Here is a 25,454-nt window from a genome sequence, read left to right as displayed (position 1 = left end):
TGTTTACTACACCATCTAGATCACCTAGTAGTGCTCAGTGTACTATAATTGCCTCTGTCTTAGAGCTCTACAATAGCAACGCATGTCCGTCTGTTAGGGTTGAAACTCAAGAAGGATCAATATAGCACTGAAGCCCGATCTAGATTCTGATGAAGTGGCCAAAAGCATCATCCAACATGGATATGACAAGAACATTACATCCTTTGGTAGCCCATGTCATATCAGAAAACTCAAGAGGGCTTTCCAAAGTGTTATGTAATTCTTTAGAATAAACTGTTTATACATTCGTTACCTGTATGCTGGACAGAGATGTGACCTACCTGACCAATACTTTACAAATCTGAAACATTTCCCTAAACTCTCAAGGTGGATTAAGTAGAGAATATTGAGTGAACAAGCAAGTCAAGAAGAAGGAGGGAAGGAGTCCGATAAGAATTTGGTGAAACAAGGTCATGCCAAATGTTCACAACACACAGTTTCTGCTAAGTGTTCATCATACATACAGCTACATACTTACAATCCCAACAAATCATCATGTTTTCGACTATCTTTTCCCCATACTTCAATGTCCAATACCCCCATCTTGTCCGAGAAGTAATGGAAGTCAAATCGCTCCCTCCACTGAGGATTTGTGCTTTTGCATGATGTCTACAAAACAAAGGCAAGGATAAGACTGCAAAAAAGCTCAAAGCAGGACACAGAAGGAAGAGTTTAAGCTACAAAAGGAAAGGGTTCCAAGGTTACAAAAAGTTGGCGACAAGTTTCAGTATAAGCAAGGTTTTCCACGTTCTTCAAGAAACACCACAGGACAATTGTACGAATTTCAAGATAAAGCCTCAGTCTTAAGCTGCAATTACTTTTTCTTGGAAATAAAAATGGAAATAAAGGTGCTTAGAAGTTGGGAGCGTAACAGTGAATCACCCTATATCGCAAATATCCCCACACAGAAACTAAACTTAATAAGTACTTGAAGCAGGGATTGGGCACAAATGAGAAGTTTACCAAAGTAAGAACCTGATATGGTGACCTATATTGAACCTGCCCTTCAGAGGAAACGTGGGTCACATGACCACCAGCAGTCACTTTTGGCATTTTCTCTGCCTTCCGGTTTCTTGCAGACTTCTGCTCAATTAGGTTGTTGTACACTCATTACTGAAAGTACTCACTCTCTGTGAACATCATATGTCACTACTTGGAGGGACATGCGGTTGTTGTTCGCAGTCAGTAATGAGCCTCTGACATTCATGAAGTCCTCTGAATAGAAGACATCACAGGAAGTCCTCTGAATAGAAGACATCACAAGAAGTCCTGAAAGTGGCTCCCGGTGGTTCCGGTGACCCGCAGCTCAGACACAAGTGGAAAGTTATACTAGGGTAAGCACAATATGGGTGACTATAATAGGAACACCTTGCTATTGTCTGGTGCTTGGGTTTTCCCATGTCCCTCCACCACCCAGTTTACAAAAGTTATACATTGTCTATACCAATGACTACATTATCAACCAGCAGTACAACTATTTAATAGCCAGGATACCTGGGCAACAGGTGACCAGGGATTTAAGATGGAAACCAGCCTAGAAGGCATTATATTCTATACGAGAAATAATAGTTCTGCAGATTTCTGCTAATGCTGTCCTCTAACGGAGTAGCAATGGAAAAAGTTTGTATAAGGAATGTATGAAAGTAAAATTCCCATCCGTAGCCAGTCCTCTATTATAGCTCCACACCTCACCTTACTCCTGTACTTCTGATCTCCAAGTTTAAAGCGTACAAAGGTATCGAAGGCACAGCCATCAGGAAGATTTATCCCTTCCAGTAACGTTATGTTGACACTTCCATTCCAGAGCTGGTTCTTTCTTAGGGACTCCGATAGCTGCAGAGACTGCATGGATGTCGTCTAATGCAACAAATGTAGAACAAAACCACATTAACATAAGCAGCATACATGCATTACCAGTCTGGATGGACACTATACAGCATAAAGAACATATCTCCACTTAAAGCTTTATTAACATATTTTGTGCCGGTTTGCCGTCAAACCAGGTTGACATTTATTCTCCTATCAGCCATTCCGACCTCTTTTTCTCATTGAAATCCTCAAAACTTTGCTATATCCACCCTAGATGATTTTATACATTAGACATATACTGGTTGCAAATGTTCTTTACTTTACTGGAGGAGCTTCCCCTTTAGTTAGCCCCAAATATTATGCTCCACTACACTCAGGGGAACACGGCATTATACAACCAAGTTACTGCCTGGGGCAACACAGACACCCTTGGGACATCAATGCAGATTAAAGCCATGACGGTAAAGGGAGCAATAGGCTCCTGGCTCTTCCATTTGGAGCAGAATTATGCACTTATTGTATCTCAAATACTATAAATTACACTAGCAAAAAAAAAATACTTCAATACTTCTAAAATTAATCTTCATTTAAATAAAACTTTATTCAACAAACTTGCCATTTTAGTTTTTAAGTCCTTATGACCAAACTGTGGTGTAGGTCATGGTCCAAAAATCAGATCTGATATAAGCAAGCTCTTGGCCCCCCTGCACGGCACACACCTTGAGGAAGTAGATGGCTGTACAGGTAGTCCCCGGGTCTGAAGGTTTGTTCTTAAGTTGAATTTGTATGTAAGTCGAAACTGTATACTTTATAATTGTAGATCCAGACAAAAAAGTTTTTGGGCCCAGTGACAATTGGAGTTTAAACATTTTTTGCTCCAATGGGACCAAGAATTATCAATAAAGCTTCATTACAGACACCTTACAGCTGATTATTGCAGTCTGGGACTATAGTAAAGCATTCAGAAAGCTTCCCCAGAAGTCAGAGGGGTCTGTCTGTAACTATGGATTGTCTGTAAGTCGGGTGTCCTTAAGTAGGGGACCGCCTGTACTTGATAAGCGTTGCTGTGGTGGGGGTCTGGTCTGACTACCTTCGTGGCCAATGGTCTTTTATGGGTTAGTATGTTTGCTTAGCAGTGTTGAAAACTGGGTGCTTTTTTTTTTTTTAGGGAGCCACTGTGCTGGATTGTGCCATATCATCATCCACCTTTAATAATATTGACATTGTGGACACTGCTGTAATTATATTACCAAACTTATTATATATTTTTGGACCCTAACGACTGTTGGTTTTTTTTTCAATGTTTTTGAATAAAGAGTAATTATAATAGTATTGCACAAATTGTGATTTTTGCCAATAGGCCTATAAACATTTGAGTACTTGGTTGTTGTAAAGTCAATTGGAGAAAAATGTATTTACAGTTTGAATTGCGTGGTTCCTCTGATATTCATCATCGAAATTCCTCATTTAGTAATACTGGAAACGGGCGTGTTCTAATACAGTAGACACCCACTACCAACAGGCGCAAGTAATGGTGCAAACACCTTCAAATTTGAGTCATTTTATTATTTTTTTTTATTTGAACACATTTGAATTTGGCTTCCAGCTTCCCAACACACTGCATGAAGTTGGTGATGGTGCCATTAGGGAATACAATTGGTCCCGCAGAGTAACAAACCCTAACATAGCTCTGGAAACAGAAAACGAAAATAGCTTTGGCTTGTGGCTATAGTGGAGTGAAAAATGGAAATTTTAAAAGTGTCCTTAAGGGGTTAAAGGACATTTGGTACTTTAGTCTTGATAGATCTGGTAACATAAGCTATGGACACCTGGAGGTCAGAATAAATTTTTATTTGCAATTATAGTAAAACGTCCCCCTTTTCTCCACTCATCCCTGCGCTGGGGATCAAAGCCGCATCCTACAGTCTGGCAGCTGCTGCAGTGAAATGGCAGCTCCGTCTATGAAATATGTCCTAAAATAATTTTGCGGCTTGGTATGTCCTAATTTCAAGCTCAGTGTTTATCTTGGAAGTGCTTCTATCTAACTTGTCCATAAAGCAGCTTCACTTAGCTGTGCGAGCTTTGTGACTACGGAATCCAACGCTGACTATTAAAAGGGACTGGAGATTACTTCCATATGGCAGAACAGCATGGGAGTGGAGGGGTAGGGCCTACAGCAGGCTGGCCTTGGCTGCGCTCGGCATCTATCCATGGACACTCATTGCATTACACTACAACATCTGGATTACTGCTTCTAATGTCCCTGGGAAACATCCACTTCCCATCAAAGGCTTTATCTTTCTCGGTCGTACTTTGAACATTTCAGTGTTTAATGCAGTCATGTTTGAAGTGATACTTTCCATGTTACATTCATTTTTTTTTCTTTCCCCTTCTGCTTCTTGCCTACACTTTCCCAAAAGACAGATCTGACCCATTTTGCAGATATACATTTACAACAGTGCCAAGCTAACCCGTCTCCTGCCAAAACGTCATCATTACATTCATTCACTTTTGAAAATAGAAGAACTTGGGTATCAACACACGGAACAGATAATACTGTAGAAATCTGAGGCATTTACAGCAACATAGAGAATATCATCCATGTGCTACTAAAAAGCTGCACATAAATTAATGGGACTAATTGCAAATAAAATTTGCAGCAGATGCATTTCACTTGCAGATTTATATGGTGGGTTAAATTTCAATTTATTATGGTAATTTTGCAGCTTCAGATTAAAGGGATTGTCCAAGCTTGAAAAACATGACTGCTTTTCGTCCTACAACAGCTCCTCTTCTGACCATGGGTCATGTGTGGTAATACAACTAAGCTCCATTCATCTCTATACAGCGGAGCTGCAATACCAGCACAAACCAAGGTCAGGTGTGGCGCTGTTTTTCAACCTCTGGGCAACCACTATTTTTTTGCAGGAACTACTTAGTGTTGTTGTAGAAAAACTACAACACTAAGATGTACAGATGATGAAACTGGAAACAGACAGCTCATTTCTCCATGTAATGGCCAGACAAGTTTACCGCAACTATGCTACCATTTATCTGAAAAGTTTAGCTGCAGTGACTCCGTTTGGCCACTATATGCACAATGAGCTGTTGCTTCCTGCTTCATTCTCTGGATATCAGCTGTTGATAGCTGCTGATCTGTGGCAATGATTGGTGTTTGCTTAGGGGGTCTATAAATATTTTATCACAAAAAAAACCTCTGAACTTCTGCATTCACAACTTTGTTTGGATTCTCATAAGTAATTGTGGCGGACAGAACCAAGCTCCTTCTACAAAAACTATCTTCTTGGGGGAAGGTTTCCCCTCCTCTCCCTTCTCCATATGAAGAAAATAAAATCCCAAAAAAGTTATCACAGGACGCGATAAATAAATGACCACTGGGGGGCGACACCTCTACACATCCACGCTGAAGGCTCAGACAGGACACACAGGACATTTTGGTCCACAAATTACTGGACTTCCTACATGAAAGACTAACCCCATTGTGGTCAATATACAATACAAACAATGAAAAACCCTAGCAGAAATTAAAACTTTGAGGTGTCAAATGTCTCCATTTATTTATAAATACTTTTATTTTTAAACACCCCCCCAACCACACACACACACACACACACCCACACACACGATGCATTAAAGGCCTGTAAAGTACATAATTTCTCTTGCTGGATATTTTCGCAGCCTCTCATCTCTCCCGTGAAACCAGTATTCCCCACGCTCACATTTTTTCCGCTCCGGAGTCAGGGCTGTTTTGCTAACTGCTAGTACTCCTCTACAACCCAGGGTTTTCTAACTAAAGATGGTTATTGATGTACTGCTGTTTTAGTGCACTAGGAGAATCAATAAACTACAGCATACAACTGTTTGTCACATGTTCCAGGGCATTGTGGGAAATTCCTTACAGTGTTAAATTGCTATACATTCATACACTGTAAACTCTTCCCAGCAGGACAGAGGCTGGAGTTCTATAATGGATCAGATAAGGTTTTGCCTCCCTCTGCTGGCCATTTGCAGGTAATACATCAACTGCAGAGTTAAATGGATCCAGTGGGCAGATACCTGCTCTACCCAACAATGATTCCGAAATGTTGCAATGTTAATGACAGACCATGCCCAGTGCAGCTGGATAGATTGCACCACCTTTTGATTTGTTAAGCTACAGACCCCTATGAATTTGATATAAATATTGGTCATTAAAACTAAAATTTATAAAAAATACTTTTTTGGAATAAAATTAATGCATCCCCACCCCAGAAGAATATCAGGGTGGAGGGGTCCATATATTACAGAATGTGCTCTAGAGGACTAATTAATCTTCAATACAAGACAATACACTACCATAACCGTCCCACTTTTTTTTTTTTAACATGTCTAAGAGAACTTGCCTTTGACATGCCAATTCTTTTCCGTGATGACCATCTCTGCTGCAAGAAACAAGACAAGGAGAGTTACAAATCCTCCGACCAAGAAATTTATAACCATATAAAGAGATCAGGATTAGAAATACCGGTAATAAGCTAAACGTTTACCTATAATGGGGCTTCTAAAAACTCTACATTACAGTATCTCCTGTACACTGCCTGATATTTGGCTGCAGTGACAAATTGACATTTTTGGAACAGTAAAGTCAAATGTTGCATTCCTGTTTAAATGACCCCTTGACGTTCAGCCAGGAATTATGTTTTTGGGGGCCACAAAATATATCTGTTACATTAACAGTCAGGAGTGCACATTTTCCAATACAAAGTCTCCACCTGTAAATGTATCTGTGGATATTTCTGTGTCTGTTTCAATCTTCACTTTAAAATAACACCAAAACTATGCGTTTAGCTGCAACGGTACAAAAGTTATATCGGTTTGAAATGTATACCCCTCCAGCCGGTCACCTGAAGGCAGCATGAAGAAGGAGCTGCAGGGAAAGGAGCTAAAGGAGGAAGGTACCAAACATTCACAATGAAATTCTGAGTTTGGAGACTTATGACAATAAGAGAATGACATAATATGTGCGCAAACGTTGATTTTCTTTTTGTTCAAGAATGAAGTTTTGTCATGGAAAAAAATAAGAGGAGATCCATTGAAAATAAGTCCTTACAAAGTATGAGCAGACCCCATTAGCAAATTTCGGGTTTGATACTGAACTTCGTTGGTTTGGGTCCAGTGGATGTAGGGTCTAAATTCTGACCCAATAGGACAAAGGATTTTCAAGTTGTTAATTTTTTTTTTTTTTTTTTTTTAAAAGAGGTTTCTACTGCAGTTTGGTTATGGAACAGGAAAAATCATTTACATTGAGGGAAGGTTCATTTACAGTATTCTCAGCTTTAGATGGGGTTTATACAGTATTGCTTCAGGTTACAGGACAATTCCTCCTATCAATAAACAATTTATTGCTAGATAGGTGGGAAAATAATGGTGAAGATTAGAGATGTGTGGACCAGAGATGTAGGTTCAGGACGGTGTTTGGGTACGTTCCTCCAGACCAGACATTGCCATAGCTAGGAATATCCCCCTAGGCAACAACAAATCCACCAATACATGCGAGAAGGGAGTTGGATACTGAAACGCCAAACCGGCACCTCAGGGCCGCTCGTCTCTAGTGAATATATTTTATTGTGCAACTAAGTGGCAACAAAGGAATAAAAAAAAACTCCTTACATTATTCTTCGAGTCCCTCAACCTGATGGACAGAGAGATATCTGCCACAATCACCCCCATGTCTTGCTCTAAGCTATTAGGATCTTCCAACCGGAACACTTTTTCTGAAGATCTACAAGGAAAAATAAACACATTAAAAAGAGAGAAAAAAAAGGCCAAGTAATCGGTAAATACCAGTATTTCACAAGGAATGTTGCCTGATCGTCTGAACAGCAAGGAGTTTCTGCATCAGTTACATTGGAAAGACCAGAATGTGTCACGCTCCATCGCTCAGAAAACAACGCTCACATTATTCTGACATATTGCAGCTCGGTAAACTGTATTGACAGTCATAATGAAATCCCAATAGTCTGTCATTATTCAGGTCCAAGACACAGCACAAGCTGCCGGCCATAAGAGGAGCCAAAAAAGGTATTTACACCAGCGGCACTGAAATGCCAGGTAAGAACATTTCTCTCTACACAACTTTCCTGTGCACTTTTTCCATGTTGCATCTAATGAAGTCATGGCTTCACATCTGACTTCTAAGCAAATACTCATAAGGTGACACAAAGTGCCACCAAAAAGTGGAGCAAACAGGGTGTGACCCTACTGAATAAAAGTCTATCACCAAGTTTAAGTTTAACCTTAGGCCTACACTAGAAAGCCCCTGTACACAAACTGGTTTTGTTGGCCATGTACTCGCTATGGTTTCATCAACTCGTAGCAGACCCATTGTGCTCACACGCAGAGCCATGGATTCCACAGCACCATGCAGGAGCGACCACTCGAGCAGGTCCGATTCCTGCCCAAGTTTGCGGCTCAGACAGTTTGTTTCCCATAGTCATTGGCACTTGGGGGGAATGCACAATACTTTACATCTCCGTCATGCTCCTAACCTCCTCATAATATCAAATATCTCCTCTTTACTCAGTTCACTGGGGCAGAACTGACATCAATGCTCCAATCAGTTTTCTGAATCCCATGTACATTGTGAGAGAGAAAGTGCATTACAGTGCCGCTGTATTGAGTTTATTGCACTCCGAGTATATAGAAGTTTCAGAAAGTAACTCACATATACAACACCCGGACAATGCCCAAAACGCCTAAACAGATCAGTTCAACTATAGCTGCTATTCAGCCAATACAGCAGCCAGTGCTAGAATGTCAATGTAGACAGTGCTGTACACGGGATTTCAAAGGAGAATAAAACTTTAAAAACTGCAGCCCTTTACTTCCTCCCTGTTAATTCCGGTTACCGTATTTTTCGGACTATAGAGGTGCACTAAAAATCCTTTGATTCTCTCAGAAAGCAAAGGTGCGCCTTATAGTCCAGTGCGCCTTATATATGAACCGTACTTACAGACAACAGCTGCCTTGAGCTGTGCACAGGCCTGTCACCTGCTTGTCATTCATCCTTATAATCAGGTGCGCCTTATATATGAGCTAATTGTTTGAGAGAAACATGGATATGCTGCATTTGTGTTCAAATGTGTAAAATCACTGCCTGAAAAATTAGAACACTTTAATATATTTAATAAATATTGACATTTTAAGTGTTCTAATTTTTCAGGCAGTGGGCCTTCTATATGAACCTAGACGTTTTAGCAGGCATTTATTGAAGGTGCGCCTTATAATCCGGTGCGCCTTATAGTCCGAAAAATACGGTACATACTCTGTATGACCAAACTAACAAATTGATTTTATTTTTTTTTTTAACTTTAAAAAGCAGAGTATTATGATTAAAAGTACATACTTGTTCAGTTCAAGCTCTTGAAGATCAAGGAAAGAGGATCCCATAAAATCATCAGTGGTTAGGTCCCGGTCATAAACCTGGATGTACAAATGTACAAAGTTAGAAACAAGCGATGTTAAAACCAAAACATAAACCGATGATAACTCTACCGAGGATCCAGTCACCTTGATGTGCAGCTTCTGCTCCAGATTCTGGATAGGCAAAACAAATTTCTCATCCCAAACTGGGTTGAGGTTTTTATAAATGACTTTGCTTTTGTACAAGGTCTTCTTATTCAGCTTGAACTTCACATAAGGATCACTGGTACCTAAAGAAAGGGAAAATGATAGTGGATTAAAGATCCATCATTAATAAAGTGATGAACACCTCATGAATCACCAGTCTAAGGCTATGCACGTGACCATCTGCTGAATCGAGGAATCTGTTCTAAAAACTGATGTGGCCATCCGAAACAGCGGCCTCACCGCACCATGACTTTGCATAAGAGAATTCAACGGAGAGTATGAGCTAGCCGCAATTTCTGTGACTAGCTCATAGCCCCATCTCCCAGTTACGGTTATGCGCAGGAGACATAAAAAATAAAGTTCCTTGTTGCAAGCAGCTGCACATTAGTCTCCATTGATCCATTGAGGTACGGTTGTTCGGGCAGGTGCTCTGGTTTTGCCAAACCACATCTCAACAGATACTCAATAAAGAGACAGACTTAAAATACAAGACGGAGACTAGCCCCTCTGCCATAAGAAAAACTCAGCAGAAAACCATACAACCACCAGATGACTTTGGCTGTATAATAATAATAATAAATAATAATAATAATAATGAATGTTGAGGGTTGTTGTGGTGTTGTTTAACACTAAAAACAAATCAACATTTTTTAAAAATAAAAGGAAAATAATTATAGCAGTACATTTCGAAAGGAATAATAAAAAAAAAAAAAAAAAATTACAAAGAGACACAGACACTTAGGAAGCCAATTACACCATCTAAGAGCTTTAAAAAAAAAAAAACCCACTGTGTCCTAGGATTCGGATTCACAATTGTTGGGATATATATATTAAATAAAAAAGAAGCAAGAAAAGAAGGAAACAGTGGGAAAATCTCTAATAAAAAGAGGGCTTTAATTAAATGAGATTGCTACTCTGGGATCAGGACTTCATGCCTGTCAGCTTACTCTCAAAATAAACATCTCAAAAGTAGGCCTCCATGGTGTCACTTTCTCACAAGCAATGCATGCTGGGTAATCCCCAGGCATCTTGACAGCTACATAATGTTCACACTGCTTGACGGGTGAATGGCGGACCTCGCGTGAAACAAAATATTAATGTCTGGAATTAATAGAAGAAGGGGCATTGATTTACAAAGCAAGAACCAGGAAATGTGTCAGGTTAGCACGGCGTTAATTGTTGGAGAGAATAATTGGGGAGGAACACACAAAGCTGTGGCATCTCACCATATTGTCTTACTGTCGGGCACAGTAACATCTCAACTAGCTGCTTATGGGAGGCAGATCTACAGCGGAGCGATGCACAGCCTGCCTACAGATTACATCAATGACAGCCCGTCATCCGAACACCAGGGCAGAGGCACCAAGCAGACCCACGTCTTCACATATTATCAATCTAATTAAAAACATTTCATAAGCAATGTATACAGAATGGAAAAGATCGCACATGTAAAATGAACACTAAACCAAGCAACACATTTTTAAAAGTAAACAAGAAAGATCATTGTTCTCTTTCAGGTTTGTGCGAAAATGTTCACGCTAACAAACCAGCCAATAAAAATCCTGCATAAAAACAAATTTAATCAATTATTGAGCAGAACGAGAGTTGGGGCTTCACCTAAAGGTATAACTTGGAGGGACCATCACCAGCTGTTACCCAACTAAACTACCAGCACCTTCTGTAAGAGTAAGAAATATTTAAGGGAATTGTAAAAATAAAAAATTTCCTCTGTAGTTATGTGAAAAGGGGCTGAGAAGACAGGCGATATATAATATAATATGCCCTTGAAAAGGCCAACATCACAAAATACAAGTTAGGGAGTGTACATGGCAACGATGGGCAAGCTTAGGGAGCTTATTCTGCTAATCTATAGCAGAGGAGCTTCACTCCTGAGCATGTACATAAAGTGCAGAACACATTCATTTCCACTAAAAGGGGGATCAGGAGTGCACAAGTTGAGGTTCGAACCCTGCTGACTGTCAGAGTCCAATGAGCACTTCAAGAACTGATGTAAGCGTTCATTGGTACAGGAGGTCAGGCAGCAGTAATTCCTCTCTGCTCCCGGGTCCTTCCGCTCTGTGTCCTGAGTTCTGTCGCGGGTTGCAAGAGTCAAAGTCAGGACCCAGAGCAGAGCATTCGGAGATGAGGACCCAGGAGTGGCAAGTACTTGTCGGCTGTACTGCACTGTTCCCATGTCCTTCCTTGCTCCTGACACAGTTCTGCTCCAGGTCCCAATGCTGCCACATACAACCAACACGGGACATAGAACAAAGTGGCACCTGCGGGAAAGAAAAAGCTGCAGTGTTGTGCAGGGTGGACAAAAGAACCAGGAAAGGAGAGGATTTCTTTTGTATGCTATGGGGTCTTCAGTTTTATGCTCAAGGGTTTCCAGTACTTGTCTGGAGGTAGTTTTATGCTCTGGGGGTCTCATGTACGATTATTATGTGCTCTGTCTGCTATGAATGTCGTGTTTGGTTGCTGGGGTGGTATTTATTGTTTATTGCTGTACTGAGGCATTTATAATTTCTGTGTTGGCATTTTGTGCTGTACTGCGGTTCTCGGTGCATTTAAAGTGCTGGCTATTAATACAGCCCCTTAAAATTAACAGTATGACAGTATGGCCCTTAGACCAATAAATGTACGTCAGACATAGAACAGGAGGCCTTAGTACCTAACCATTTAATACAGTTGCATGGTAGTGGAAAGCTTCCCCTTTTGCAGGACTACCTGCGCTTCAGTCTTTGAAAAGTTTTCATAGTCTATGTATTAGGCAAAAATTCTATAAAGGCACATTTGTCTAATAACTCGTCATCACTGCTTGGGAAGGAGTTCTCCCATCACCAGGAGACAGCAACTAGAAGGAAGTGAATGGCATCCCAAGTCTATGGCACGGATGAAGATATCCGCTCATCCCATAGAAAATGACTGGCCTGACAGACTGCTAGCTCATTCAACAACTACTGGAAAATCATGGGGGAATAAAAAAGCCCTGCGTTATGGAGGTAGCAGAAGAGAGATACATTTTTATGCTTTGAATCTTATTGCTTCCACAAATTTGAAATGGTAAACAATACAATTTAATTTTCCCTATCTGTGAAATATATTGTTTATTAATAAACCTCTCCAGAAAAAAAGCCTACTGTGGACATATAACGGAACAGACTGATTTAAGAGGCGAAGAGGGAAAAAAAAAAAAAAGAAAGAAAAAAGAAATCAGGGAAAAAAGGTCAAGAAAAAAAAACACTGCTGCTAACAGTGGGAAAACACAGAGCTCAACTTTGTGGTCTTTTACAGTAGTAATGGATTAGAATTAAAGCGCAGCACAATGGTGAACATCAAAGTCTCCCTGCAGAGATAAGCCCCATTCATTTAGTTCCACTATGAAATGGATGTCTCAATTCTTCATCACTTCATTACCCCCTGCAGTAGCCACTTTTACACAGCGCTGAATCAGATGGGCGGATAAGGCTAAATTAATGTTGATGGCGCTTTTTGATCTGTGAAGAAGCTATAAAGATGCAGTACCACACGCCAGCGCACACACAATATAGACAAGGGGGAGCAGTATCAACAACACAGAACTGTTCAGTTATAAAGATGAGCCATCAAATATCACATACATCTCAGACTATAAGCTCTAGCGAGCAGGGCCCTCACTCCGATTGTTTCATCTAATTATGGTATTAATCTGCAATGTCTTATTTGTATATGCACCCTGCAATCTCTACAGCTCAGCGGAATATGATGGCGCTGTATAAATAAAACTTTATTATTATTGTATCGAGATTGATCTGTGTGTATTTGTATAAAATAATTCCATAATCTCTATATGGACTACCAAAAGCTTTACGGTTTATGCATAAAAAAAACAAATGGTTGTAGGTCTTTATTTGTCCAAAATGTGGCATGGATGACATGTGCCCGCTATCAGTACCATGTATGTGCAGTGTGTGTGTGTGTGTGGTCATATTTGAAACGAAATGCCTGGCCTATTTGGGGCAGATAGACTGATGAACAAGCCAGCTAAAACCTAGATCTATTTAAGTATATAACTCATGGTAAACAAAATAAAACAGCTTCACCAGCAAAACTTGTGGCCAAAACTGCATTTTTAGTAAATGCATTGCTCTATCCAGGACTGTGCAGTCTCTGTGCGCCATCATGTGGTTTTTGCTGGTAGTTCAAATTAGATTTTCCCCAAAATGTCACCAAATAAAAATTAAAAAAAAAATTGTAGTAAAATAAGTGATAAATTATTTCATGAACACATAGGAAAAGATTGATGGGAGTAACTTCAAATTTGGGTCCTCATTTTGTAAAAAGATCACCTAGTGTTTGTGGCTCCTTAAATATTTCCTAGTGGAGCCAAGGAACAAGGTCAGAACAATGGAAACTGTTTCTCGTACCAGAATGTCTTCACTGTGAGGACAGCAGCATGGATTATGCTTACATGGCTCTAGATCAGTGATGGCCAACCTATGACACGCGTAGTCATTTTTGCTGACACGCGGCCGCCCAGCGCCCGCTGTCCGCCCCCCTCCCTGTGTAATGTGCTGCCCCAGTGTAATGTGCTACCCCTATGTTAATGTCCCGCCCCCGTCCTTGTGTTTCTGTCCCTGTGTAATGTGCTGCCCCTGTGGTAATGTCCCGCCCCCGTCCCTGTGTTTCTGCCCCCTGCTTACCTGTCCGGCGCCGCGTTGGTCCGCCCACCTTCTGCAACTCCTCCGGCTCCTCTAGGCTGCAATGCGCGCTGCTCGTCATGTGACTGAGGCGACCTGACGTCAGGTCACGTCAGTCACGTGACCCGAGGCGCGCGGTGCAACCTGGAGGAGCCGAGCCGCCTGCAGTAAAGCTACAGGGAAGAAGACATCACTGGGTAAGTATGTAAGTTTATTATTATATTATATTTAAAGGCAGGGTGCTAGGGGTAATTTAGTAGTAAAGGGAGGCCGCTAGAGGTATTAGTAGTAAAGGAAGGCCGCTGCTGGACATGTTATTACAAAATTAGGTTTTTCCTAAAGGTGACACAGCACCCGAGTTATGCTTGTTTTTTTGACGAATTTTGACACACCTAGCTCAAAAGGTTGCCCATCACTGCTCTAGATAATGGTTTTAACTAACCACAACCACCTATAATCAGACTCCCATTAAAGGAAATCTATCATCGAAGTCAAGCCTGCTAAACCAGGGACACTTACTCATAGATCCAGACATTGTGACTGTGGAAACCTCCTTATATTTGTAATCCATGGCCTCCTTCCTTCTAAAATCAACTTTTAACATTATACTAATGTCCCTGAGGATACAATACACCTTAGCCTTATTAGTCAAATATATATTAAATAATCACAGAAAATAGTTAAGACTACCAACTAGATCAAAAAGAATAGCCTAGATGTAATAAGGCTAGGGGTAGGAAACTCAGCTTCCCTGTACCGTGTACAGCAGCAACCAAAGAAATTAGGCTATATATTATCATTATTGTACTATAAATTATTAAGTAAATACCGGTAGATATGCAGAAAAAGAAAAAAAAATATTGATAAATATGTATATTGAGGTTACCCTCCCCCCTGCTCCCTAAGAACAGAAAATCTAGCAGGAAGTACTCACTGCAAGTGCAGAGCGAGCAGCAGGAGGGAGAGACCTGTAAAGCCTGATCACAGAGGCTAGGGTAGCCCCTCAGACTCATTAACATAATTTAAAAAATGTTGATATGAGAAGCAAGGAGGCCATGGATAACAAATACAAGAAGATTACCACAGTCACAGTGCTTGGATTTATGAGTAAGTGTCCATGGTTTTTAATTATGGATTTTGATAGCAGATTTCCTTTAATGAAGTAACTCTCCCTTAAAAGGGGTTTGCCAATGAAAGAAAAGGCCTCAAATTTTTATCTGATAGTGATGTTTACACAAAGCTCATTTGTAACCCTTTTACTTTACAATTTTACTCAGTTTTAATGCCCTGTTAGCAGTGTAATATTTAAGAGTGTGGACAGGAACTATCTATGCAGACACTTCATGATTCCTCTGTGCTATAAGATACTGTGTGCTGACAATGTGCTTAGGGTACAGGCTTATCTACACTTATCTTCTGAACATTCTACTAGTATCTGACACATAGAAAAAGATGAAACAGATCAGAGATGAGATAATCTGAAAATCCATGAGATGCATAGAAAACACTCACAGCTATAATAACTCACCTGTAGCACACAGATAAAGACATTGGGGCAGATTTACTTACCCGGTCCGTTCGCGATCCAGTGGCGCGTTCTCTGCGCTGGATTCGGGTCCGGCCGGGATTCATCAAGGCAGTTCCTCCGACGTCCACCAGGTGGCGCTGCTGCGCTGAAGTTCCCTGAAATGCACTGAAGTTCACGATCCTATCCTGGATGAAGGTGAGTGCAAGCTCCGCGACACAATTTCCTTTTTTAAATGCGGTGGTTTTTCCGAATCCGTTGGGTTTTCGTTCAGCCACGCCCCCCGATTTCCGTCGCGTGCATGCCGGTGCGCCACAATCCGATCGCGTGCGCCAAAACCCCGGGGCAATTCAGGTACAATCGGCGCAAATCGGAAATATTAGGGTAACACGTCGGGAAAACGCAAATCGGGCCTTTAGTAAATGATCCCCATTATCTTTGTATTCCGCTTGCCAGCAGGAAGTGCTTGTGTCAGAGCTGATCTTTTAATGTAGGAGGGAGGGGCAGGAGGCAGATAAGAGAAGATATTCATGAGAAGAATCTGACCACAAGATCAGAAGATTCACAGTTATAGCCAAGGGCTAAAAAATTGTAAACAACAGGACCAATAGAGACAGGTTGGAAATATATCTGTAAAATGTGTATATGTATTTTTGTTAAAAACAGTGAATTAGAGAATGTGTTATTTTGTTATCCCAAGTATACTTAAGAATCTTGTCTTCGTGGGAACACTCCTTTTACTACCCAAGAGCCTCAAAGTTCTAGGGGGTTAAAACTTTCATTAGTGAAGCGTGAAGGCATACAATGGTGCTATATAAAAATTATTATTATTATTTAATTGTTGTAATTAGTGTAATTTGACTCCAGCTCCCCATCCCCATTTTGCAGCACATCTGGCTGGGTCAGAAGTTTTGGAGGTCACATGGCCAATAAGCAGAAGCAAGACCAACTGGCCTGTCCAGGCAAGTTAACAGAGCAATGAAACATGGAAAAAACCTGTTTATTTTGGCATGGCCAGGCATTCACCACTCCTTCAGAACACATGAACACTATGACAAGCAGAGTATCCTTTTGTACGGACATGTCAGAAGAGATGTCTAGTAAATAATATCTTGTTCTATTGCCATTTAAAAGGAAATGTCATTGCATCACACTTGCGAGTGTAAAAGGGGCCTAAAGCTTCATTGTAGACATCTTTAATAACGGTTACAGCTGTTTATTGTAGCCTGGGACCAAGGTACAGTAAATTACTAGCATCCAGAGGGCTGTTTGTATCTAGGGTTCGTCTGCAAGTCGGGTGTTAAGTAAGGGATGCCCGTTTATAAAATAAATGAATAAAAATAATAAGTTTACTTCTGCAGTATCTTCATACTATGCCCCTGAACAAAATATTTATCAGCTGAGCTGATGATATACCGTATATGCCAAAGTATAAGCCGAGGTCCCTAATTTTACCACCAAAAACTGGGAAAACCTATTGACTCGAGTATAAGCCTAGAGTGGGAAATGCATTGGTCACAGCCCCCAGCAGTATACCGGCAGCAAGCCATATATATAACACTCACCGGCCACTTTATTAGGCACACCTGTCCAACTGCTCGTTAACACTTAATTTCTAATCAGCCAATCACATGGCGGCAACTCAGTGCATTTAGGCATGTAGACATGGTCAAGACAATCTCCTGCAGTTCAAACCGAGCATCAGTATGGGGAAGAAAGGGGATTTGAGTGCCTTTGAACGTGGCATGGTTGTTGGTGCTAGAAGGGCTGGTCTGAGTATTTCAGAAACTGCTGATCTACTGGGATTTTCACGCACAACCATCTCTAGGGTTTACAGAGAATGGTCCGAAAAAGAAAAAACATCCAGTGAGCGGCAGTTCTGTGGGTGGAAATGCCCTGTTGATGCCAGAGGTCAGAGGAGAATGGGCAGACTGGTTCGAGCTGACAGAAAGGCAACAGTGACTCAAATCGCCACCCGTTACAACCAAGGTAGGCAGAAGAGCATCTCTGAACGCACAGTACGTCGAACTTTGAGGCAGATGGGCTACAGCAGCAGAAGACCACACCGGGTGCCACTCCTTTCAGCTAAGAACAGGAAACTGAGGCTACAATTTGCACAAGCTCATCGAAATTGGACAGTTGAAGATTGGAAAAACGTTGCCTGGTCTGATGAGTCTCGATTTCTGCTGCGACATTCGGATGGTAGGGTCCGAATTTGGCGTCAACAACATGAAAGCTTGGATCCATCCTGCCTTGTATCAACGGTTCAGGCTGGTGGTGGTGGTGTCATGGTGTGGGGAATATTTTCTTGGCACTCTTTGGGCCCCTTGGTACCAATTGAGCAAAATCTCTGAGGAATGCTTCCAGCACCTTGTTGAATCTATGCCACGAAGAATTGAGGCAGTTCTGAAGGCAAAAGGGGGTCCAACCCGTTACTAGCATGGTGTACCTAATAAAGTGGCCGGTGAGTGTATACCCACACACAAACCTCTTCTTCTTTCTTCTCTTTGCAAGAGCCAGCAGAGGTGCGTCTATGTGATCTGCCGACCAGTGCACACTAGGACGTCATCAGCGACGACATTACTGCATCATAGTGTGTGCCGGCAGATCGCATAGATGCGACTGCAGGCTAATTACAGTACAGAGAAGAAAGAAGAGGAGCTGCGACGAGCATCGGGGACACCGGAGAGCGAGTATGTAAGTTTATATTTTATTGACTTGTGAGGTTTTTCAGCACATTTTTGTGCTGAAAAACTCTGCTTCGTGCGCTTAGTTCCTCTCCATTAATCTCTATAGAGCGGACAGAAATTGGTGAGAGCAGCGCTCAGCGATCTCCGTCAGCTCCATAGAGATTAATGGAGCAGAAGGGTCATGCACATCCGTCTGCTCCATTAGTCTGAGGAGCGGCGAGGGGTCGGTCGGCCGGTCGGTCCCCTCGTTTTCATGATCTGTGGGTGTTTCAGCACTGAGACCGCCACTGATCATCAAGTTAGGCCCACACATTCTTAAATTCACTGTTATTAACAAAAATACAACTTTCACTGAAGTCCCGGTGTATACAATTTTGGCTGCTCGGGGATCCGACCGTATATTTTTTGGCTTAGGGACAGGACAAATTGTTTGAAGGAAAGATTAATGCGACCAAGTAGAGAGAGATCCTGGATGAAATCCTCTTCCAGAAGATCTGGACCTCAGACAGGGCCTAAGGTTCACCTTCCAACAAGACAATGACCCTAAGCACACAGTTAAAATAACAATGCAGTGGCTTGAAAATGGCTTCCTCCAACGTTCACCATTCAACCTGGCGGAACTGGAGAGGATCTGCAAGGAAGAGGCAGAGGATCCCCAAATCCATGAGTGAAAAACTTGTATAATTCCCAAGAAGACTCATTGCTGTACTAGCTCCAAAGCTTCTACTCAATACTGAGCAAAGGGGCTGAATACTTATGTGTGACACTTCTGTCTTTCTTGTTTAATAAATTAGAAAAAAAATATCTACATTTCTGTTTTTTCTTCTTTCAAGATGGGAGCAGAGCGTTCATTAATGAGCAAAAATTAAAAAAAAAAGAACTTTTTTGATCTTACCAATTGGCTGCAATGAAACAAAGTGAAACATTAAAAGGGATCTGAATACTTTTGGTACCCACTGTACATCACAAGTACATATTACATCTCTTATTATGTGCAGTTTTTGTTTCCCTAAAGCAATGGAATAGTGAAAAACATTAAGCAGGTTTTGATGTACATGAAACAAATATGAAATTGAAAATGAAAGTGAAAATTTTCACTGAACAAATTTTAAAATCAGTTTTCTGCTGAACTTTGAAGGAAAATCATAAATTCTTCTCAGATAAAATGTGTGCAGACGGCAATACTACATATTTAAATCCCATCTACTAATCCTCAACGTACATACCCCACATGATCTCTAGGTGGAAAGCAAAATCCCTCACAATTCAACTGTCCTTGAACAGGCCAGAGACCCCCCTTGTATTGAAACCACTGTTAAAAAATCCACTTTAATTAAATTTTAATAAAAATGTTATTAAAATTTACTATATTGAGTTAAAGTGACGGAACTAATACAGATAAACCATAACTGTATCTATGGTCCTCAAGCCACAAATATATATGTGCAAAGTTTTGGACACCATTTCCTGCTGAGAATTTTTAGTGGCAACATTACTGATGCAGAACACAAAATGTATTTATTGTTGCACCTACAAGAAGGGCCACTAGATGGCGCCATTTTCTCGGCGGTGTCAAATCCTGACCACACTAAAGCATGGTATTTGTAGTTTAAATCTCTGAATGCATCTTTTCTATGCAATGGAAAAAAGTTAGTTAAAAAAAAAAAAAAAAGAAAAGGCATTAAAAGTTTCCTGGATGTTTACCTGTAAACATAGGTAAACAATTTAGGAGATGAATGAAAAGTTGTTGTTTATTGTTATCCAAGGGAGAATGCCCATGCCTGTTCATGCGAGGATCTATTGTTCACTTGACTATGTATTGCTAAACACATGCAATAAAAAGGGGTTGAAAACATAATGGAATCAAGTACAATAAACCACCAAAGGTTGCCAAAAGGAGCCCATAACTGGACAACGCAATTGTAAAATGTAACTTTTAATTTCACTTTAAAAATAAATGTAATGTAATTGGTGCTCAACAAAGACATGCAATAAAAACACAGAATGCCACAGTGTTTTGGTAGGGACGATATCCTCTAATAGTATAGGATAGACAATTGGCTCCTACAATTGAAGTACAATATGAGTGCACTGGTTTTATGACCGGGTCTATTCCTGTTAGTTTATAGTGGTACGCGAGTTTAATTTTTGCAGATCGTAACCATTACACACATACACCTGACCTTGTGTAGTCACTAGGTGTCAGTATTGATAATGATATAGCAGGAGTGGTACTTATCACGGTCGGCGCACACGGAATTCTCACATACACAGAATATTAAGTGAAGGATTTTTATTCGGTATCTCGGGTACACAACGCGTTTCGGAGCCTAATATGACTCCTTTATCAAGTGGGTAGATACTGCAGCGCGGGTGAACAGCTGGTTACCCGGAGTATTGATAATGAAAAAGTGCACGATTGTTCGGCCACTCAGGACTGCTAATATCCTGAGATTGATGCAATGTGTCACAGGTATCCACTGCCTAGTGTAAATGATTGATCCCCACTAATGGATTGTGCCCTCTCTAGTATAGACAGCTGTTTTGTGGCTAGTAGGCTATCCTGCCTTATTTGCAGCTATAACTGCAGTTCGGAGTTTTACATCAATCCGCTGCCATGTCATTTCTCTAACACAGTCATATTGTAATAAAAAGCTCTATTAGCCCCCCAACATGTTTCTCTAGTACACTGGCTTCATCAGGGGAACATGGGCTACAGATGAGCATGGACAAGGGCATCATCTAGATTCCTATCCAATACTACTAGAGGAGATTATAACCCATCAGTGCATTCTGGGATTTTAATGCATGTTTTTGTCAAGCACCAATCACTTTACATTTATTTTTTAATAAAGTGAAATTAAAGTTATGCTTTCACAATATTGTGTGATTTGTATTGACCAGGTCCTTCAGCAGAAGGTCTACACCTGCAAACACAACCTCCCCACGTGTCCCCTGACCTAATGCCTAATAACCTGCTCCCACAGAAGGAGCCTCTGTTACCTCTGCAGGCTGCATTTGCCTGCAGATAAATTTGATAGCATGTGAAAGGGCAGGGACTTGCCCAGTTTTATCTTTACAGTCTACATCCTGTCTGAATCTCTGCCATGTGTCTGCTGATGCCCACAGTTCAGATGACAAAACTCCACACAGATTTTTTTTCATTTTGTAGATACTGTCTTTTAACATGCCTACAACAACAAGCTAGTTTTGCAAGACATAGATCTTTTTTTTTTTCTTTCAATTTTGAGTTTGCAGAGTGTCTTCACACCTTGAGAAACAGATGAAATGTGTAATCACCGACACCCACACGTATACGGTTAAGATCTCAGGAAGAAGCTATATGACGGTAACATGCCGCCAGCTCTACCAGGTCAGACATGTGGTATGATCACTTACACAAAGATGACCAATTCTTCTAGGAATCCTGGACAAATAGTACAGTGTGGACGGGCAGATTCCTCTGAAGCTGGTTATAAGTATTTCTTACATATCTGGACACAACTATGACTTGTGGGGCTCAATAGTTGATGCTGTGATCTGGACTTATCAGAAACTTATTCTTTGTCTGTCCTATCATGGTAGCAGCAAACACACGTTTCCATGTCAATAGGAGGAAGAGTTATAAAGATTTTCTGGGAATGTGCGTGCCGAAGAAACCCAGATCTTAGCTAGAATTCACACAAGTTTCTGGTGGAAATTTTAGTCAATTTTTTTGCCAAACCAGTGCGAGTAAAAAGTAAAAAACCTTTAAAAACTTTTCCATAAACACAAACCTGTACAGAATCCGTGCAAGAAAAACAAACTTTGCATGACACCAACAGACACTCGCTGAAGCAATTCAATGGACATTTTACATGATCCGCCAGATCTCTATTATCGTTTTAGTGACAGAAGAGAAGGGTCTGAGGGCAAATGTAAACTGTGCCCATGAATTGAATCAGATTTTAGATAAGGAATTGCTTGTAGTGATTGTTATCAGCCTCTTAGGAAAAAGTCATCCTTGTAACATTGGCCATCACTGACCAAAGTACCAAATTTGACACGTAAAAGATGAGAAACTCATTGCACAAAAGACGTGTGATACAAGGAAAAGACCACCCAACAAGGATGTCAAAATGAAAGCTTTTCAAGGATGGATGGAAACAACCTTCATATGATGTACCACAGACAAATTTCTAAGTTATTATACCATATCACAGCAATTAATCAAACACAAGTATACTAGTATGGGACAGTGCAGTCCTAAACACATAAAATGAGAGATTCAGAGCATTTAATCTGCATCGTCAAAATTTGGGAATATAGTTTGATAAGTTTGGTATTACCACAAAGAAACAATTCTTAAATGTATACACTGTAGAACAAAATAACACATTCTCTAATTAACTGTTAATAAATTAAAAAAAATACAGCATTTCACAGATATAATTTCAACCTCTCTCTACTAGTCCTGGTGTATACAGTTTGGCTGCCCTGGATCCGACCACAAATCTTCTCACCTTCTCGTCAGATTCCTCTCATGAATAGCTTCTCTTATCTGCACACTACAGCACTACTGCATTACAAGACCAGCTCAGACGCAGGCACTTCCTGCCGGCAAGCAGCAGTAAGATTTACTCTACAAGCTACAGACCTGATTGTATGCCTTATTGGTTTGGCAAGTTAGCAAAAGCTGACTATATGTATTATAACCGAGATGTAGCAGAGCTGAAGTAAATCATTGGGGATCATTTACTTACCCGGTCCTGCGCGTTCCCCGATCCAGATTGCCCGACGGGAATGCACTATGCCGAGATTCACTAAGATCGTGCGCCCGATATCCTGCAGGTGTTCCTCCCTACTCGGGTACGACGGAGTATGTAACTGCTTGGGCTTGCCACACTATTTTAAAGTTAAATCCTGTACTCTGTCCAAATCAGTCAGATCATCCGACGCCCCCCCCCCCCCCATTTGTATTGCATGAAAGCCCGCGCCGATGCACCAAAATCCAATCGTGTGCAACACAACACCCTTCTAAATCCCTGTCCCAGCAGCACAACCCCTGAAAAAGTCGGAAAACCCAACGTAGTAAATAAGCCCCATTGTGGTTTATATCCATCTCATGATCGGTATCATCCATCTTTGTACTAGTATCTCACACACAGTAAATGTTCAGAAGCTAAATGAAAGTGTAGATAAACCTGCAGCCTGATAATCTAAGCACATTGTCAGCACACAGCATCTCAAAGCACAGAGGAATCATGAAACGTCTGCTTAGAGAGTCCCCGCCCACACTCAGGAATATTACACTGACCATCACTGAGTGATAGTTGTACTGCTGTTTTAGCTCCTGAGTAAAATTGTAAAGTACAGGGTTAAAATTATCTTTATTGTGTAAACATCACTGGGTGATTAATATCCTTTTTTTAGAACATTTTTGGGCAAACTTCTAAGTAACTGTCCTGAGATGTTACTCTGATTTAATGATAAGGTGCCATCAAAACAATTTTGTGTTACAACCTTATATTATGAGAGAGTAAAAGAGGCACACTGACCAAAATGTAAACATTATATGGGGGCAGCAAATTTGATGTCCATTAAAGGAAATCTACCATTGACAGAGCTGCAAACACTATTGACACTGCTGGAATAGGTCTATTCTGTGATTTTGCCCAGTAGTTTTATTAAAAATGAACATTGATATTTATTTAAATGAAGAACAAGATTTCAGCATACAGCAGGTGTGAGCCTCCCTGCTCCCTCTGAACTCTCCCCTCCCATCGGTGTTTGCCAAAATTAGAGTAAAGAAGAGCTCTGCGCCGCCTGTGGTTTCTGCACACAGCTGGTGGAAGCAGGGGGCGGGGAAAAGTGCTCTGGTAGGTGGAGGGGGGTACTAGCAGGAGCCTGAAAGGGCTCTGGTAACAATTCCTTTAAATAAAAATGTGATTTTTGTAAGTAGTTCTGTTCAAAGTTTTAACAAATATAGGGTATTCTAGGAGCTACCCAGTAATGTGAAATGTGAATACGGCCCCATCACAGCGGTTGATTCTCATGAAAGAAAATCAAAATCCTGCATGATACACTAGGAACACTTACTCATAGATCCAGGCACTTTGACTGTGGTAATCTCCTTATATTTGTTATCCATGGACTCCTTCCTTCTAAAAGCAAGTTTTAAAATTATGCTAATGAGTCTGAGGGACCCTGGGAGGAGTTTCCAGAGCCCCTCAGTGATGTCTTTTCAGCAGTTGTTACAATGAGCAGGGCAGAACTCCCCTCTACCTGTACATACGGATGCTGCTAGATTACACAGGCAGATATAGAGAGCAGGGGGAGGGAAGATATTTGTTATAATGAGCAGAACATGAGTGAAAAGACAGCATTAGCATTATTTTAAAAGTTGAATTTAGAAGGAAGGAGGCCATGGATAACAAAAGTTAAGATTGCCACTGTCACGGTGCCTGAATCTATAAGCAAGTGTCGTTGGTTTATCCATGCTCGATCTTGATGGCAAATTTCCTTTAAATTATTTTGCATTGCAAGGATCCTAGTATACCAGTTTTACCTGAAGTACTCCTTTATTGCCATGGTAACAAATGTTTCTATCTGGAATGTAGCCCTCATACCAAAGAGAGACTGTGCACCCTGGGTCTAGCATAACATTGGCTGGGACAAGGCACAAGGAAGTGAGATTACACCCTTCAAAAAAAAAAAAAAAACACTTGCAACAACAACAATGACCTACAAAAAAAAAACAAACAAAGAAGTCTTCACACAAATAATATAGCTATATCCATGGAATAGGGAAAATTTCTATGACAGTTTTGGGGTCTAATATCCAGGGCCGAGGGCGCCAAAGAGTCTCCATTGCCCTTCATTCACGAGATTGAGGATATAAAAGTGTTTTTTAGCCTCTGTTGGGTAAGTGATGTACTTTTGATGTATAATGTAGACCATGCTATTCTATACAAGAGTATATAGTTATAGGATCAATGGACTAAAACATTCATTGTTTGGCTCTCAAACCACAATGTGCAATGTATATGCAGTATATCCCACTGTATATTTGTCACAAACTTTAACCGGATGCACTGTGTACAT

At 40.8% G+C, this 25,454-nt stretch overlaps 1 protein-coding gene across 6 annotated transcripts in view; it reads right to left on the bottom strand.

Annotated features, from left to right (window-relative positions):
- MCTP2 (multiple C2 and transmembrane domain containing 2) overlaps positions 1–25,454 on the bottom strand; it is a 98,388-nt gene that overhangs the window by 38,015 nt on the left and 34,919 nt on the right. For 5 of the 6 annotated variants that reach the window (XM_072148565.1, XM_072148564.1, XM_072148566.1 and 2 more), the window contains 6 exons: positions 9,418–9,560; positions 9,254–9,330; positions 7,519–7,630; positions 6,252–6,290; positions 1,732–1,896; positions 518–648 (listed from right to left, as the gene is read on the bottom strand). In XM_072148565.1, the coding sequence (XP_072004666.1) occupies positions 518–648; positions 1,732–1,896; positions 6,252–6,290; positions 7,519–7,630; positions 9,254–9,330; positions 9,418–9,560 (667 nt within the window). Of the gene's footprint in view, positions 1–517; positions 649–1,731; positions 1,897–6,251; positions 6,291–7,518; positions 7,631–9,253; positions 9,331–9,417; positions 9,561–10,703; positions 10,724–25,454 lie in introns of those variants that run through there. The other variant, XM_072148569.1, reaches the window with a different exon arrangement.

Source organism: Engystomops pustulosus, chromosome 4, assembly GCF_040894005.1.
Source record: "Engystomops pustulosus chromosome 4, aEngPut4.maternal, whole genome shotgun sequence".
Classification (NCBI taxonomy): domain Eukaryota; kingdom Metazoa; phylum Chordata; class Amphibia; order Anura; family Leptodactylidae; genus Engystomops; species Engystomops pustulosus.
The sequence above is the reverse complement of the archived record's forward strand: the minus strand, read 5'-3'. Positions and strand labels throughout refer to the sequence as shown.